This window comes from Drosophila serrata, unplaced genomic scaffold (assembly GCF_035046125.1).
Source record: "Drosophila serrata isolate PLE 108 unplaced genomic scaffold, ASM3504612v1 contig_184, whole genome shotgun sequence".
Classification (NCBI taxonomy): domain Eukaryota; kingdom Metazoa; phylum Arthropoda; class Insecta; order Diptera; family Drosophilidae; genus Drosophila; species Drosophila serrata.
The window spans coordinates 5,449,497-5,466,916 of record NW_028257082.1 but is presented as its reverse complement, the minus strand read 5'-3'; the positions used below and the strand labels follow the sequence as shown (position 1 = coordinate 5,466,916).

At 44.6% G+C, this 17,420-nt stretch overlaps 1 protein-coding gene across 1 annotated transcript; it reads left to right on the top strand.

Annotated features, from left to right (window-relative positions):
- Positions 1–11,147: 11,147 nt before the first annotated feature.
- On the top strand, positions 11,148–16,678 carry Toll-7 (Toll-like receptor 7). The gene has a single exon (XM_020962272.2). The coding sequence runs from the start codon at positions 11,652–11,654 to the stop codon at positions 16,068–16,070; it is 4,419 nt and encodes a 1,472-aa protein (XP_020817931.2). The 5' UTR covers positions 11,148–11,651; the 3' UTR covers positions 16,071–16,678.
- The last annotated feature ends 742 nt before the right edge of the window (positions 16,679–17,420 follow it).

The following is a 17,420-nucleotide window of genomic DNA, read 5'->3' as shown; positions in this document are numbered from 1 at the left end:
ATGCGGGATGCTCCAGGAGGGGGATGAGTATCCTTTCCATTTTCTTTGGAACACTGTGACACCAATTACCGCTAATAAATCATTTCACGTGTGAGATTCTCCTCCTCCTCCACAGCCATACCTTTGGGTAACATATGAACTGCGCTTAATGGCGAAAATCGGGGCAGTCAGGGGAGTAAGAGTCAGAGTCTTGGGGTATCCGTTCGAAGGGCCAATGTAACCATAGAAGATGTAACATAAATCAACGCCGCAGCCTGCAATGGAAGAAGACAAACGCGGTTCATTGCACTTGTCTGCCTTTTGGAGTTTGTCGATTCCCGGGTTTCTCAGGGATCGGGGATTGGACTCCAACATCGACTTCGACTAGTGTGAGAGTGAGGAACCACGAGACCCGGCAGGTTGACAAGCCTTAGCGACATGAGACAACAGAATCCGAGTCCGAGCTGCCCGTAAAGAGAAAGCCAAGAATTCTTTTGAAGGACCAAACCCAGTCCAGCAATGACAGTTTGAAAAAAAAAACGAATCCCTGCTTCTTGTTTGAATTGAAAGGTCGCAGCAGGAGAAGCCGATAGAGATGGGGGCTTGGAGTTTGGAGTTTGGAGCGGGGATTCTGAGATGCAGATGGGAAGCGGACTTTGGGGCGTTGTCATGGCAGCCACATGCATACAAATTTTACCCACTTCAAATTGTGCAGCCCGGCCATGCATATAATGGCCTGGCCTTTTATCAACTAACAAATACCGGGCAGCAGCAACAACAAAAAGAAAAAAGAACTTTCCAACGATGGATGACTACAGTCGCAGTGGCTCTGGGTCTTGCACTGGAAAACTCAATTTGAATATTGTCGGACGAAACAAGGAAAAGGAGCCTGGAAAGAGGGGGGAGACTCCAAGACGAAGTCCAAGACGTACGCCACATGATGAAATGCAGTCAAGTTAAAAAGTGTCACTTGAGTTATGAGTTCATTGTTTGGAGTTACCAGGAGACCAGCCGTAGAAGATGATGATGATGATGATGGAGCAGGCAGCCATTCAATGGCATAAGTCTGGCAGGGGATATAGTATGTTCATGTATACCCCAAAGGGTTGCTGCTGGATGACTAAGACGATTGTGGTTTCTCGAAATATATTGTGGCGGCTGTGTAGTTTATGGCCTATACCATATACTCTCTCCCTTTCCCCGCCATTCGATTCGCTTCTTGTTTTCCGGCTTAATTTGATCCAGAAACTTTGATAGAGAGTTCAGTGCAAAAGCTAAAACTAATTCGTAGATAAGTTCAGTCTTTTGAAATGGAATTTCTACCGCCCTCAGGCCAAACAATTGTCACCCCGAAATATCTATATATATTTTCAACACTTGCTTCCCGGTATTTGGGACTTATCTTTGCTGGACAATCTTATTCGCCGATCCGCTGTCACAGATAAATACCGGCTGTGCGATGGAAAAAATAATGGATATATGGCAGCGTCATATGAAATGAGTTTCAATTTTGAAAAATTGCTTTCAAATGTTTGTGTGAAAAACGGAAATGCAAAAGGGAATGCAACCCCAGCTCCCTTTAGGTTACTTCCCTTCCCCCAAAAGTGTTTATTGTTTCCTCTCTGGGCGAGGAGCGTGTGCCCAAATTAGAAAGCAAATGAATACAGATGCACTGTAAAAAATATATAAAAAATTAGATGTACAACTATAAAGAAATTGTAAACATTTGTGTTCATTTTTCAAGGTTTTTACTTCATTTTAAAGAACTTTAAATTGTATTTGAAATGCTTTTAGCATTCAAATAAGTGTAAATTCATTGTAAAAATGGGATTAAAGACAATTCTAAGCCGTTGTATCCATTTTTCAGGTAACTGAAAACTTAATTTTAAACAATTTTAAGTTGTATTTTAAATGCTAGCAGCTTTCATATAACTACAAATTCATTTTAATGTTCACTTTCCTCAGTGTATTGTTTGAGGGGTTGCCTTATCCCCGGGTCTTTACTGCATTTACTACCCGACAAAGTTGACACTTTTGTTGCCGTTTTGTGCGGGTGCACGTTTTTCCCCGCTTGGAAAATGTGGAAAAACCTAACGGCACAGTCCCGCTCAAGATGCACGGGCACGGCAATGGCCATTAGATCCAGGTCCCAGATCGCAAAGAGATCTCTGATCTCTGATCTCCCTCGAGCCCCGTTTCACACCACCAAGTACTCCCTTCGCCCCGATAAAATTTACATATCCAAGAGTTTTATTGCCAAATCCTTATTATGTGGGAACTGGCCCAGTGTGCCATTGTCGTCGGTTTGGAATTTAATTATCGGTTGCATGTCAACGCCTTTTCAATACCTTCATTATGCTCTGGGGTTTGTAATTAAGCGCGCCTAAATATATAGCTCTCCTTTTTTTTTGGTGAATTCTAATTTTAATTTCGGGTATTTCTAGACGAATCTCTCACCTATAACCTCTCCACGGACAGCGGAGCCAGATACTAGGTAACAGAATATTTTTAGTATTTAAATTACCCGGATGTTAACAATTTGGTGTCCATGGTCTCTGATCGCATTTGATTTATGAATATAATGTAAGGTTGTTGTATATAGAGGTTTCTCTGTGAGCCTCAAAAATAAAACCCTAGCGAAATGAGGTGGGTCTAGACCTGATCGAATATATATAACGGCTGCTTTTGAGTCATGGGAATTAATATGAAGGCTGGGAAAAAGGAATTGTTGTAAAGATTAGAAAATATATGGTATTTATATTATAAGATTTCGATTTTATAAGATATTGTATCTAAAGAATGCTTAATTTAGAGGTAGATGCTAAAATATATCTAGTTATTTTAAACTGTATCTTAACTACTGTGTTTTTAAGTTATAGAAACATCTATCTAAAAGTATAAGTTGTTTATAAGGTTCCCATTTAATATAATCTTTTACTTCTTTTCTTTTTCTTTTCTTTTCTTATCTTTTCATTATAAGCCATATAATTATATTTAGAAATTTAATAATTAAGACCTTTAAGTATACTCAATTTAAAGCTAGTTATTTGTAAAGCAAAGATTTATGGTATTATTTCCTGAACTCTGTTTTACAATTTTCTAAATTTATTTTTATAAAAACCTCTAAAATAAACCAACTTCCCCTTTCAACTTGAATCGCCATGAAGCTCAGGTTGATTCAACTAATAAAGAGAGTGCTCTCCACAGATTTCCCTTAACGTTCTTTTTTTTAACCCCTCTCTTGAAGTGGCTTAAATCAAACCAATTCCCCATGCCATATCGATGGCAATCACCTGGACATATCTCCACTCAACCCACTTGAAATCGAATAAAGAAAAAACACTAAAAAAAATCCCCCCTGACTAACCGAGGGAGGCCGAACTTAGTTGTCAATCAAATTGTCGCTGGGGCCACACGCAAATTTATTAAATCGATATGCCATCAAAATGGAAAGTGGTATGGCAGCAGGTCTCGAATCAGGGAAATCCCCGCAATGTCAGACAGTGGGGAAAACCCGAGAATGCAAACATTTGCCTTGATTGCACTTGGTTACAGCCACATTGGCCTTGGCCAAACGAATACCAAATATTTGAATGTCGCGGAAAATCGAACAGTTGTGGGCGGAAAAGTTCTTTGCAGAAAAACCGTCTGTCGAAGTGGGTTGCGCACAAATTTATTGTTATTACAAGCGATTTTCTAAAATAATTAATAGAGGTCTGAGATTCAGTCTCTCTGGCTGTCACCAGCAGGAACTGCAATTACAAGAGCAGTTACATTTTGGGACAAAGGATGTGAGGCTGTGAGGGGAGCCGCATGGTGTCCGGCAATTGTGCATTTTGTCAATGGGAATTAAATTGGCAGTCCCGACGACTCTCAGTATGCCAACTCACACCAGCCAGGAACTGACAGCTCGCAAAAGTCGGGGAAAATGGAAAGGGAAATGGCAGGACAAAGGGGAAAGGGAATCCTCGAAACGGCAGGATGTCAAAAGTTCGTAAAGGGACACTCGCACACACCAAGTCCGGGTGGTTCAATTGTGGGCATGTTGAGCGGCCTGTAACGCCGCACAGGATTCGATCGTTCAGTTGGCCAGCCATTCCCATCATTAGCGCCTGTACGTGTCAAATTGATGCTGTTATTGTTCCCAGCTTTCTTACTGTGTGTGTGTGTGTGTGTGTGTGAGAGATGTCCTGCCTTGGCAGGAGTATCTGTGAGTCCGTGAGTACTATTTGACATTTAGCTTAGCCGCGGGTGACAAATTTAATGGACAGTCGAGGGTGCCTTGAAAATCCCCTTCATCTATTTGACTGTCTAATTACTGTTCTATATATTCCAGACATTTGGCATAAATATTTGGTAAATATCAGGGTCAAATGTAAGGAACAAAGAACCATAATGGTATGCCTCAGCTGGCAGCATTTTAGTCCATAGATAAAGGTATTAATCTGATAATATAACCCTTTATTTTGTGGGATATTTAAGCTGTTAAGCATGACATGTGTTGGGGGAATGAAGGGTACTTAATAGTTTGATTTCTTAGTTTTTAAATAAAATCAATAAACCAAAGAATTGGCTTAAATATAGGACTATTTATGGTTAAAACATATTTCAAATAAAAACTATTCTTATTCTTTCCTATGTAGTGAGGAATATCTACCAAGGGACTTCATATTTCCATTGCTAAATTTATGACAATTTTTATGGCTTTTTAGAAAATATATTATCAATTTTATCTCTTTACAAACCTGAAGAATATGAAAAATATTTCAATACACAGTAAACCCCCTTCAAATTATGCATAAAAATCATAAAGCAAAACATGTGTGTTAAGGCGCTGAAAACTCAATTCTCTTAGGGCCGTGACATACCCATCACACGTACATCCAAATCCCCTGGAAATTTGAATTCTACAAAATGTAAAGAAATTGGAAATTCTTCTCAAGTAAATGTTCGATGGTTTCGCAGTGATTTCCCGCCACATACTTCTGGCATAAATCAATTAGCCGCAGACACTTTTCCAGGCCGCCTGCGAGCTCGTAAATTATATATATGTAAATGTTTGTGAATGGACAAGTCCAGCAGAATGCATTTACCTGGCTACGTGTCTTTGGCCATATCTTAGATACCTTTTTGACCAAGCTTTTGGGGCCAGTGGCCAGTGCTCTCATATAAATTATTTTTGATTGATGTGGCTCACAGAGGCCGAGAGAGGCACGTGCAACGGCCTCGTTGGGATTCGTCAAAGGCCTCTTCAAGATGATTAAAATGCAGCCAAGGTTACGTGTGGCGTCCGTCGAGCAGGAAAATCTGAAGAAAAAATCCAACGAAAAAACCCAAAAATCTACGAATGAGTATGAGTATATCTTTTAATTGTCTCTGTTATTTTTTGGGGGGGAACTTTTGTTCGAGTGAATAAGCATTTCGGGGAGTATGATTTTTGAGTTCTTCGAATTAACGAGCTGTGGACGTGCACGGCATTTCTCTGGCTAACCAAAAGAACTGAACTGAATAAGAAGAATTCTGAGTAATTTATTATTACGCTATGTTTTTTTGCGGTAAACTAGTTTAGTGACGCCTCGTAACAGTTCTTGGGAAAGCGGTCAGCATTCCATTTTCCAAGCCGCGGACTTGCACGTGTCCAAATTGCAGGCACGCTCTCTCAAGACCCTGATGTATCCTCCACCCCTTTGGATTTGAAGAACACTTTCGGTGGGTTCTTAAAGTGCCATAAAGGCACTGCAAGTGCATCTATCTAGTGGCTAGTTTTATTGGTCCGCTTCGCTTGCATGTAATTGCTATTATTTTTACTGGCCTTCCTAGAATTATGTTTAATACTTGGCGGCTTTCCCCGGAAAAAGACCCAGGCAACTGCTGCCTGGCTTTCCCTGAATGAGTAAGTTGGTAATAGTAGTTGGGTTCTTAATCATTGAACGCAATTTAATGGAGGTCTTATGGAGTTTTATGTTGTAACCTGGGCACCTGGCCACGATTTGGATCTCTGAAACCATTTCCCACACATCAGCAGTTTAGAACTCCAATTACAGCCTAGACCAGAGGCGATATTACACAAAACTCGATTCAATACTAAACTTTTAAGCACTTTGAGTTACTGCAAAATGGTTTTGCTACTTGTTTTCATATTTTAGTTTCACTCAATGAACGTTAATTTAAGGGGAGAACTATTTACTTAAGGGGAATGATGTACTTAGATTGAAAAGAGTTTAAAATGGGTTCTTAGAATTAGCAGAAAATGGTTGTTAGACTTAGTTATACTTTGAAAAGGCTCAAGAATTAGGAAAGCTTCTGTTTTTTGTATAGAGTTTCAATCCCTCTCTTTGAATGGCTTTTTCGAAACCATTTCTCCAGCTTTCTGGCCAAGTGCTTCACTTCAACACTTGGCCACACTGTTTCGCATTTTCCCTTAACAATTGCACACTGCCGAGGTAAGACAATAGGACCTTCGAAAACGGCTTCGATTGCTCGTCGCTTGTTCAAGTTTAATTGGAAAACGCAAAACGCAATATTTGCTTACGCCTGAGCCGCCTGGCCTGAGATTGGAGTTGCTCCGATTCCGGGAGGAGAGGCTGGGAAAATCTAGAGGAAAATCTGCTGGAAAAACGAGCAAAAAAAAAAGTAGAGGGAAGGAAGCACAACAATCAATAGATCAAAACTGCACACGAGGCGCAGTGCCTGTGCATCCAATTGCAATCATCAAGAGTCGAGAGCCAAGGACGAGAACGAACCCGAGCCAGAGCCAAGGCAGGAGGGCAATGAGGCTAAAACCAACAGAGAATAGCAGAGAAAACTGGCTCAGAACCTGAACCAGAGAACCAGGCGATGACTAAACAAAGTTAGACAAGATTGTGCAACAAACAAAACAGAGGCAGCAAAAACTGCAGCGCCTCCCTGCATTGTTCTCCCACCTGCCAATCCAGGGCACTCCCCCCTCTGGACTCACCTGTTCGTGGCAGCTTGTTGGCACTGCCACTGCCACTTCCATAGAGAGCCAGGGAGTAGTTGCCCGGCGAGTTGCAAGTTGTTGCCAAAGTGCCAGTGGCCAGTTGCAAGCTGGATTCTGGCGGATTTCTTGCCGGTTTTTTTTTTGTTAGTATCTTTCCCTCTCTCTCTCTGGGAGATGTGATTGTGTGCAACATAATTGCATGCGATTATGCTGACCACTCAGCTGTGCAGTTTATAGAATAGGGAGCTGCAGATTCACACTTGCCAAGAACTACTTCAAGTTTACTAATTACTAACTCGTAAGTATCTTATTAAAATCTGTGAAAACTTTGCAACATATTAGTAACCTTTAAAAGAAACTAGATCCTTAACAAAGTTGATCAATTATGGTCGTAAACTCCACACTTAAAGCCTGGACCAGGTTCCATTCTAATTCCAATTTTCGTGGCCAAACGAGGCGAATAACGACCTGCATTTTGGGCCAGAATTGATCCGATTAACTTGCTGTACATAAAGTTTGTTGGGCAAGCCCATCAATATGGAGGCGAGTAGATGCAATTTGGAGAATTTCATCAATCAAAAGGACGCCGCTTGCATTTCGTGCTGCAAAACGAGCCTGTTAATGAACAAAAAAAGGACAAGGGGGAGTAGGGTTTCCTTTGTCAAAGCTGCAACGATGTGATGGTCAAAAATAAAAGGACAGAGTTGGAACTCTGTGCTCCGGTTCCCAGTTGAATCCGATTTTCCAGGTCCCGGATCCCGGATCCCGTCCCGTCTGTCAATTTCAGCTGCTGCTGCTGCTGCTGTGGCATCCAAAAAATTTGTTTTTAGTTCGGCTTTTGGCCTGGCAATCCTGTGTCCAGCCGGCATATTTTATATCAGCTCTGTGGCTGGGTCGCCATTTGCACAATTTGTTTGGGGATCGAGGTTACCCCCAGCTTTCCCCCAGTTTTCCCCAATTTCCAACCCACATCCCCCTTTGACTGGCATCGACTTTTGGACCGGCCACTAATCGAAAAGTTTCTGCCATGCTCGTCGCACTTTAGTAATTAAACTTCGATGAGTCATTTTATTGCCGCTCTCTAATTATTTATGCATACATCAGCGGCAACTGACAATTTATCACGCAATTTAATGCATATTTAAATCGAGCAACGCATATGTGTATATACACATTCAAAATTGAGAGATAAATATTATAAATACATTCCGAACATTGCCCTCGAAAGACTGAGAGATACATGACTTCATGGTGGCATTGTGAACCCTGATAAGAGTCTAGAAACGATCCCAAGAAAGTCTACGATAACCTCGAACTTATTGGTTGACTAAGAACATCTCTACCACTGACTTGAAAGATAATTTCTATATTTATTGGCTCTTTTAATCTCTCATTTTGAGATCAGAGTTCAGTTTCGGTTGAATATTGACTTGGAAAATCCCTTTCCACACTGAAAATACTTCTCTTGGAAGAGTATCTTCTATCTCAAAGTCTCCTTTCGCCACTCCAGAGCGTGTTAATACCCTTGTAAGTACAGGACTCACTCCTGGACCAACAACAGTAAGGGTCCTGCAGCATTCCCAGAAGTCAAGTCAAGCCATCACACATACACACACATACACTCACATGTGCCGCAGGACGTCTGCTTGCTATTTTTACTCCAAGGAAGCAAAAAAAAAAAAAAATAGTGAAATGGAAACAAGTCGAACAAGTTTCCGACACCTCGAGAAAACAATGCCAGGCCTGAGCTGGCAGCCACTCCAAGTCCAAGGCACTAACTTAGTTTCTTTTGTCACAAATGGCGATGGGTGTGCTTCCCCTCTGTACCCATCCTAATGAAAAAGTTCTTATGAATAATAAATGCATTAAGGAAAGCTCTCACATACAAACAAAACTTTCATTTGCGGACAGGATGAAGGAATAAGTAAGAGTCCAGGAAGAATGTTTTATGGGCAATGGGAGGCATTCATAAATATTACATTTTGCGTTGCTCTACAGAGGCTCACTCAGCACTCCAGATTCAGATACATATCCCAAACCCAAGTATCTCAAAAATCTTCTAAACATAAACTGCAGTCATGGCTTGCGCTTGTCCAAACAAACCCCTGAAAACGGTGTCTAAAAATAGTATCTTTGGGCTGGCAATGTGTTAAACATCTTTTGGCGTTGACAAAATTGCATCGCAGCTGCCGCAATTACAAGATGTAGTTGCATTGCGCGGCGAAAGTATCTGACGGATATGCATGCAGCGCGTGTGTGAGTCAATTGATAACAATAACAAAATCCCATTGGAGTGAAGAAGGAAAAAAATGGAAAGGAGGAGGAGAGAGCATCTATTGAGCGGGAGAGTGGGAGTGGAAGCAGGAGCAGGAGCGAGTGCGGGAGTGGGAAAGGGAGCGGGAGCAAGAACAGAAGCGAGAGCGGGAGGTGGAGCGGGAGCAGGAGCGACAGTGGGATTGGAAGCGGGAGAGGGTGGAACTTAGGAGCAGTGATTGAGAGCAAGTGGAAGTGGGGGAGAACGTTAACTGAAAGGGTTTTATTTCGAAATAATTAATAATAACAATAAATTAATAAATAGATTAGTGTTTAAATTTGTATTTTATCTGTAAGTATAATTTACAGAATTATATTAAGAAAACATGGGTCAAATGTTTATAGTTATTTATATTTTATTTAATATATTTTATTTTGTTTTAATATATTATTAACATATTTAAATATATTTTAATTTATCTTAATTTATTTTGTTATACATTCTTATATTTTTATTATATTTTATAACATTTTACTATAATCAAACTTCTTTAAAACAATCAATTAATTCTGTGCAGAAAGAGATCATTGTCCCACTGCCACCAAAAAAAAAAAGTGTGAGAGAAGGGCACATTTTTGCTTCTGGCAACACCTTGCCCTCTCCAACATTTTAATTATAGCGTTCGATGTGAAAAGGTCGCTATGTCCAGCCTCGCAAGTTTTATTGTTTTTCTACCGCTTACAAGTGTTTTATTGCAAAGTGTTAATGTTAATAATCAAGTGCAGTTAGTTATGTGTTGTTAATCAATCAAAAAATCCCGGGGTGTGTGTGTTTTCTTGTAGTTTTCAAGCAGAAAGCGAAAAATTTGCAAGCCTACCAACACATACATACATATTCACATGTGTATTTGTAATGTGCGCGGGAAAAGTGCTGCGATTCTTTCGTTGTCTGTTTTCTGGTGCTTTGGCTGTGCTAATGAGAAAATAAATGTATCAAGTGTATTAAAATATAAAGAAGTTAGATAATACGTATGTATGTATGTGCGACATATTTTGTCAAGAAGCAAATGCAAAAGGCAGGCGGTGACCGGCGTTTACAGTTACGCCAACGGGAGGCCCGTTGCTTTTGCTCCACAGAAAATATGTGCACACATACATACATACATACATATGTCAATATGAAAAAGTATGCAAAGAGAAGAGAAGTGCCGCAATTTCGGGAATTGCATTGGTTTTGTCATTTTGCTTTGTGTTTTTTATGTGTGATCTTTATTAAATTATGTGTGTTTAATAAAAGAAAAGTAAAAAATGGATTACAATTATGTGAGTGCTTATTTTATTTGTTTTTTGTTTTGTGTCATAAAAAAAGCCAAAGAAAGTGAATAAAAAATATATAAATATGCACACACACCCCCTTTTTATTTGTGTTATAAATCTAATAAAAAAAATGCTCCCAAAGTGTAAATTGTTAGGTTTAAAATAAAAAAAAAATAATCAATTAATTAATCGCGAATAGGAACAATAATAAACATTTAAAACATGCAAATAAGGAGAGAAATAAATGGTGAGTTTAAGAAAACATTTAAATTTTTTACAGACATTTTCATATTTGGTGATGGTTTTGTTTTTCAGCATATCCCTTTATTTATATTATTATTTATTTAGTTTATTTTAGCTCTAATTTCTGCTCAGAATCTAGTTGATAGCGGGGTAGGGGGGATGCTCATAGCTTGTCAGCACTGCTGCTCTCCGTCAATGTTTACATTTTCAATTCCACTCAAACTTCGCTCTCTGCTCCACTCAATAAATCTCTCGCGCTCTTGCGCTCATACGCTCTCGCATGCTCTCCCGCGCTCAGCTCTCGCACAGTGGCGCCATTTGGCCCAGCAACGGCGGCGAATGTAACTATGTCTGCTAAGCAAAAAGCAAGAGCGAGAGAGCGGCGCCTGCGTTCGTTCGTATCTGTGAGATACTCCATCTGCCGAATACGAATCCGAGTATTTACGAAACCGAGTATCTCGCCGCTGAAACCAGCTAAAGGAAAAAGAGGCTCGAGTTTTCAGTGGCTGGCGTAGCTGAAGTCAGTCATATTCAAACTTCCATACCGAGCGGACGTACGATTCGGATCGCGTTTTCAGGTTGGAAATAGGAAAAAGTCAGGAAAAAATCAAACAAAAGAGAAATACAAAGCTCAAGTGAAAGAGAAATTCGGTGCGAAAGCAATGAAAATACAAAATACACCGGGAACGAAGTGCGCTTAGTGAAAAAAAAGAAAACGCAAAATAAAACGAAAACGAAAAGGCAAAAAGCTAAAGAAAAAGCAAAAACGAAGGGAACGAAACAAAGTGTCGAGGAAAATGCCAGTTCCCAGTGTCCAAGTGGCCAAGTGAGAGTCCCACAAACGCGAACTACACCTCAGAGAAATCCCTTCCCTTCGCGCCGCCACAAACCTCACAGAATGCCGCCGCCCGAATGCCTGCTGCTCCCGCTGTTACTCTCCTGGAGCTGTCTGGGATTGGGAGCGGGTATAGCGGTAGCGGGTGCCGGAGCGGTAGCGGCTTCCCAGGAGTCCAAGGGAGCAGCGGACTCCTCCTCCAGTGCCAGCGCTAGCGCCATAATGGGTGCCGGTTCCGGGGCAGCTGCCACAGTCTCGCTCTCCGGCGACTATTCCTCGCTGCTGTCCAGTCCGGGACAGGCAGGTGGTGGCCAGTCCGGCACCTCGCCAGCACCCTCAGCGGCTGCTGTACCGCCCAGCGGACCGGGCAATCAGTGTTCGTGGTCCTACAACGGCACCAGCTCGGTTTTATGCTCCCTGCGTCTCATCGAACGCCAGCCGGGATTGGATCTCCAGGGCGCCGATGGCAGTAGCCAGTTGAGCATCCAATGCAGCGATCTGTACCTCTTCGAGTCCACGTTACCAGTGGCCGTCTTTGCCCGCCTGCAGACCTTGGAGGCCCTAAGGCTGGACTCTTGCAAGCTGCTCCAGCTGCCCAACAACGCCTTCGAGGGCCTGGGCACTCTCAAGGTGCTGCATTTGAACACCAGGAATGCGGAATGGGGAGCCACACGCTCTTTGGAGCTATTTCCCGACTCACTTGGAGGGCTGAAGCAGCTCACCGAACTGGATCTGGGGGACAATAACCTGAGGCAGCTGCCCGGAGGTTTCCTGTGCCCGGTGGGTAACCTGCAGGTGCTGAATCTTACCCGTAATCGCATCCGCACCGCCGAGCAGCTGGGATTTGCGGACATGAGCTGTGCGGCAGCAGGAACAGGGAGTGCTGGGAGTGAGCTGCAGGTGCTGGATGCCAGTCACAATGAGCTGCGCTCCATAAGCGAGAGCTGGGGCATCTCACGACTGAGGAGGCTGCAGCATCTCAACTTGGCGCACAACAACCTCTCGGAGCTGTCGGGAGAGGCTTTGGCTGGACTAGCCTCGCTGAGGATCGTGAATCTGAGCAACAATCACCTGGAAACGCTGCCCGAGGGCTTGTTTGCTGGCAGCAAGGAGCTGCGCGAGATTCATCTGCAACACAACGAGCTGTACGAGCTGCCGCGCGGTCTGTTCCATCGCCTGGAGCAGCTGCTGGTGGTGGATCTGTCCGGCAACCAGTTGACCTCCAATCATGTGGACAACACCACCTTCGCGGGACTCATCCGCCTGATTGTGCTGAACCTGGCGCATAATGCTCTCACCCGGATCGATTATCGCACCTTCAAGGAGCTGTATTTCCTGCAGATTCTGAATTTGCGCAACAATTCCATTGGTCATATTGAAGATAACGCCTTCCTGCCGCTGTATAACCTGCACACTTTGAATCTCGCCGAGAACCGGCTGCACACTTTGGACGACCGGCTCTTCAATGGCCTCTACGTGCTGTCCAAGTTGACGCTGAATAACAATCTGATCAGCGTGGTGGAGCCAGCAGTGTTCAAGAACTGCTCGGATCTCAAGGAGCTGGACCTGAGCTCCAATCAGCTGAATGAAGTGCCACGTGCCCTGCAGGATCTGGCCATGCTGCGCACCCTGGATTTGGGCGAGAATCAAATCCGGACTTTCGATAACCAGAGTTTCAAGAATCTGCATCAGCTGACGGGATTGCGACTGATTGATAATCAGATTGGAAACATTACAGTGGGCATGTTCCAGGATCTGCCTCGCCTGAGTGTCCTGAATCTGGCCAAGAACCGTATCCAGAGCATCGAGCGAGGTTCCTTTGACAAAAACTTTGAGCTGGAGGCCATTCGACTGGACAGGAACTTCCTCTCGGACATTAATGGAGTGTTTGCCACTCTCATCTCCTTGCTGTGGCTGAATCTCTCCGAGAATCACCTGGTGTGGTTTGATTACGCCTTCATCCCCTCGAACCTCAAGTGGCTGGATATCCATGGGAATTACATTGAGGCCCTGGGCAACTACTACAAGCTGCAGGAGGAGATACGGGTCAAAACGCTCGATGCCTCGCACAATCGCATCACGGAGATTGGTCCAATGTCCATTCCCAACACCATCGAGCTGCTGTTCATCAATAATAATCTCATTGGCAGTGTGCTGCCCAATGCCTTCGTGGACAAGGCCAATCTGGCCCGTGTCGATCTCTACGCAAATCAGTTGAGCAAGTTGCAGCTCCAGCAACTGCGAGTGGCACCCGTGGTGGCTCCAAAGCCCTTGCCCGAGTTCTATTTGGGCGGGAATCCCTTCGAGTGTGACTGCACCATGGATTGGCTGCAGCGAATCAACAATTTAACCACTCGTCAGCATCCTCGTGTCATGGACATGGCCAACATTGAGTGTGTGATGCCGCATGCTCGCGGTGCTGCAGTGCGTCCGCTGGCGGCTCTGCGGCCTCAGGATTTCCTCTGTCGCTATGAATCGCATTGCTTTGCTCTCTGCCACTGCTGTGACTTTGATGCCTGCGACTGTGAGATGACCTGCCCCAGCAATTGCACCTGCTACCATGACCAGATTTGGTCCACCAATGTCGTTGATTGTGGCGGCCAGCAGACCTCGGAGTTGCCGCGACGTGTGCCCATGGATTCCAGTGTGGTTTATTTGGATGGCAACATCTTCCCCGTACTGAAAAATCACGCCTTCATTGGTAGGAAGAACCTGCGGGCACTTTATGTGAATGGTAGCCAAGTGGCAGCCATCCAAAATCGCACCTTTGCCAGCCTGGCTTCGCTGCAGTTGCTCCACCTGGCCGACAATCGCCTGCGCACTCTCCATGGCTACGAATTTGAGCAGCTCTCCGCCTTGAGGGAGCTGTATCTGCAGAATAATCAGCTGACCACCATTGAGAATGCCACTCTGGCTCCACTGGCTGCCCTGGAGCTGCTCCGCATCGATGGAAATCGGTTGATGACATTGCCCATTTGGCAACTACATGCCACGCACTTTGGCTCCAGGCTGCGCTCCATTAGTCTGGGCAGGAATCCATGGACCTGCCGTTGCCAGTTTTTGCAGGCACTCACAGCCTACGTGGCGGACAACGCATTGATTGTCCAAGATGCACAGGACATCTACTGCATGGCAGCCAGAGGCGGAAGCTCTGGCATGGATTTAAGCTCATCCACCGCAATCGATGAGGGATCTCTGGAGAAGAGGGAATTGGACTTTAATGCCACAGGAGCTGCCTGCACGGATTATTATTCCGGTGGATCCATGCTGCAGCATGGCATTCCCGAGTCGTACATCCCACTGCTGGCCGCTGCACTGGCTCTGCTCTTCCTGCTGGTGGTCATTGCCATGGTCTTTGCCTTCCGGGAGTCGCTAAGGATTTGGCTATTCGCTCACTATGGCGTTCGGGTCTTTGGACCGCGTTGCGAGGAATCCGAGAAGCTCTACGATGCCGTGCTCCTGCATTCGGCCAAGGATTCGGAATTTGTGTGCCAGCACTTGGCTGCCCAGCTGGAGACGGGACGTCCACCGCTGAGGGTTTGCCTGCAGCACCGGGATTTGGCCCACGATGCCACCCACTATCAGCTGCTGGAGGCCACAAGGGTCTCGAGGCGCGTGGTGATACTGTTGACCCGGAACTTCCTTCAAACCGAGTGGGCACGCTGCGAACTAAGGCGATCCGTGCACGATGCACTGCGTGGCAGGCCCCAAAAGCTGGTGATTATCGAGGAGCCGGAGGTGGCCTTTGAGGCAGAGAGTGACATTGAGCTGCTGCCCTACCTCAAGACCTCAGCGGTACATAGAATCCGCCGCTCGGACCGCCATTTCTGGGAGAAGTTGCGCTACGCCCTGCCCGTGGATTACCCCACCTTCCGGGGCAATAATTACACCCTGGAGCTGGATCATCACAATCACGAGCGGGTGAAGCAACCGGCCAGTCCTGGACTGCTCTATCGCCAGGCTCCGCCGCCCGCCTACTGCGGTCCTCCGGAAGGGGCGCCGCCTCAGGGAGGAGCTGTGGTCACTGCCTCAGTGCCAGCGGAGCAGAATTACTCCACGGCCACCACAGCCACGCCGAGTCCCAGGCCACAGCGCAGGGAGCAGCAGCAGCAGCAGCAAGGATCTGGGTCAGGATCAGGCTCTGGAGCTGGAAGCCATCATCTGCATGCCCAGTACTACCAGCATCATGGGATGCGACCGCCTTCGGAGCACATTTACTCCAGCATCGATTCGGACTACTCGACCCTGGACAATGAGCAGCACATGCTGATGATGCCGGCAGGTCATGGGTTGGAGGCTGCACAAAGGGCACAGACCTGGAGGCCCAAGCGGGAGCAGCTGCACCATCAGCAGGCCCAGGCCGGCACCCTGGGCTCCAAGGCGAACCAACAGCAGCAACAGCAACAGCAGCAGCAGCAGCAACACCAGACAGTGTCCAGTGGCCAGCAGCAGGGACCTCATGTCCAGGCGTATTTGGTATAAGAGCATAAGCATTCCCCTGCCGGAATGATGACAGTGATTTCTTTAGGGACTGGTTCCTGTGCATAATTTTAATTACTAAAATATGTGCGAGTTAAGCTAAGAGCAAGCAAAGGAAAGGGGGGCAGGGCAGCATGATGGCAGCAGGATTTTAACGTATATTACTTTGTTTATCCAGTGTAAAGTCATTTTAGATGCACTAAACCCACACAGAGACGAAGCAGGGAAGCGAGCACACACAAGATACAGATACAAGTACCAGATACAGATGCAGTCATGTCAGTGGTGGTGTTGCTACAATGCCATTTCAAAGTTTTCCCAACTAAGTTTCCTCCATCTAACACACACACACACTCACATTCGTATGAACTCGAACCCGAACTCGAACTTGCTCTGGCCTGGCATTTGCTTAGCCAAGAATCGCTCGAGGGGGGAGGGAACGGGGAATTTGTGATAACTTTTTAATATGGTTTTAATCAGTTTGGACGCAGGAATAAAGATTTCCAGGCAGCAGCAGCATCTGTATCTCTGTGTGTGTGTGTCTGCTCGTTCCGTGTCTCATTAATTTGTAAATAGCCACATGCCGTATTTACTGCCCAAAACATAACGTAGATAGGTATAGACAGAGCGACACATACACCTCCGCAGCGCATAGATACAGATACAAAAGATACAACAGTTACAACAGCTACAGTAACCGTATGGATAATTCAATAATCACATCCCAGAACACATGTAAATTGTATGCCACAGAGCTCCGCAGTGAAATCGATAAATGCATTTGTCAAGTAATCCCAGCCGTATGTAAAAAGCATTAATAATTAGCCAGCGATGGGAATGATTCATAACCATTTAATATACATACATAGATTGCAGAGAAGCTCATTTTAAACACTTACGCTTACCAAAACTAACGATAATTGTAACAATGGTCTCGCAAGCTGCGCGGCTCACATACACCCTACATAATATGCATAGCTAATTATATATAGTACAGATATATATATATATACATATATATTCATGGATATATCAATGTGCGTGTCTGCATGTACGTGACTGTGTAAAGTAAAGGAAACTAACTGATATTAAAGAACTACTACTATGTGTGCGGTATGTATGTATCCGCCAGAACGTATATATAAATATCTACGAGTAAATGTTTAACAAAACTGCCTATAGAACGTACTCGTACTCGATTCGAGAGCATTTATTTCAGCACACTCGCCTACTCGTCATTAATTAAGCAAGTCCAGAGATTCAGATAACCAGATCTATATATATATATATACATTAAGGGATCCCCCAGATCCATTAAGACACTTGTACCAGTATGAAAGCCCAAAACTGTTA

Bases quoted from the DNA above. Each gene is read 5' to 3' on its own strand.
- Toll-7 (XM_020962272.2), top strand. From the start codon at position 11,652: ATGCCGCCGCCCGAATGCCTGCTGCTCCCGCTGTTACTCTCCTGGAGC.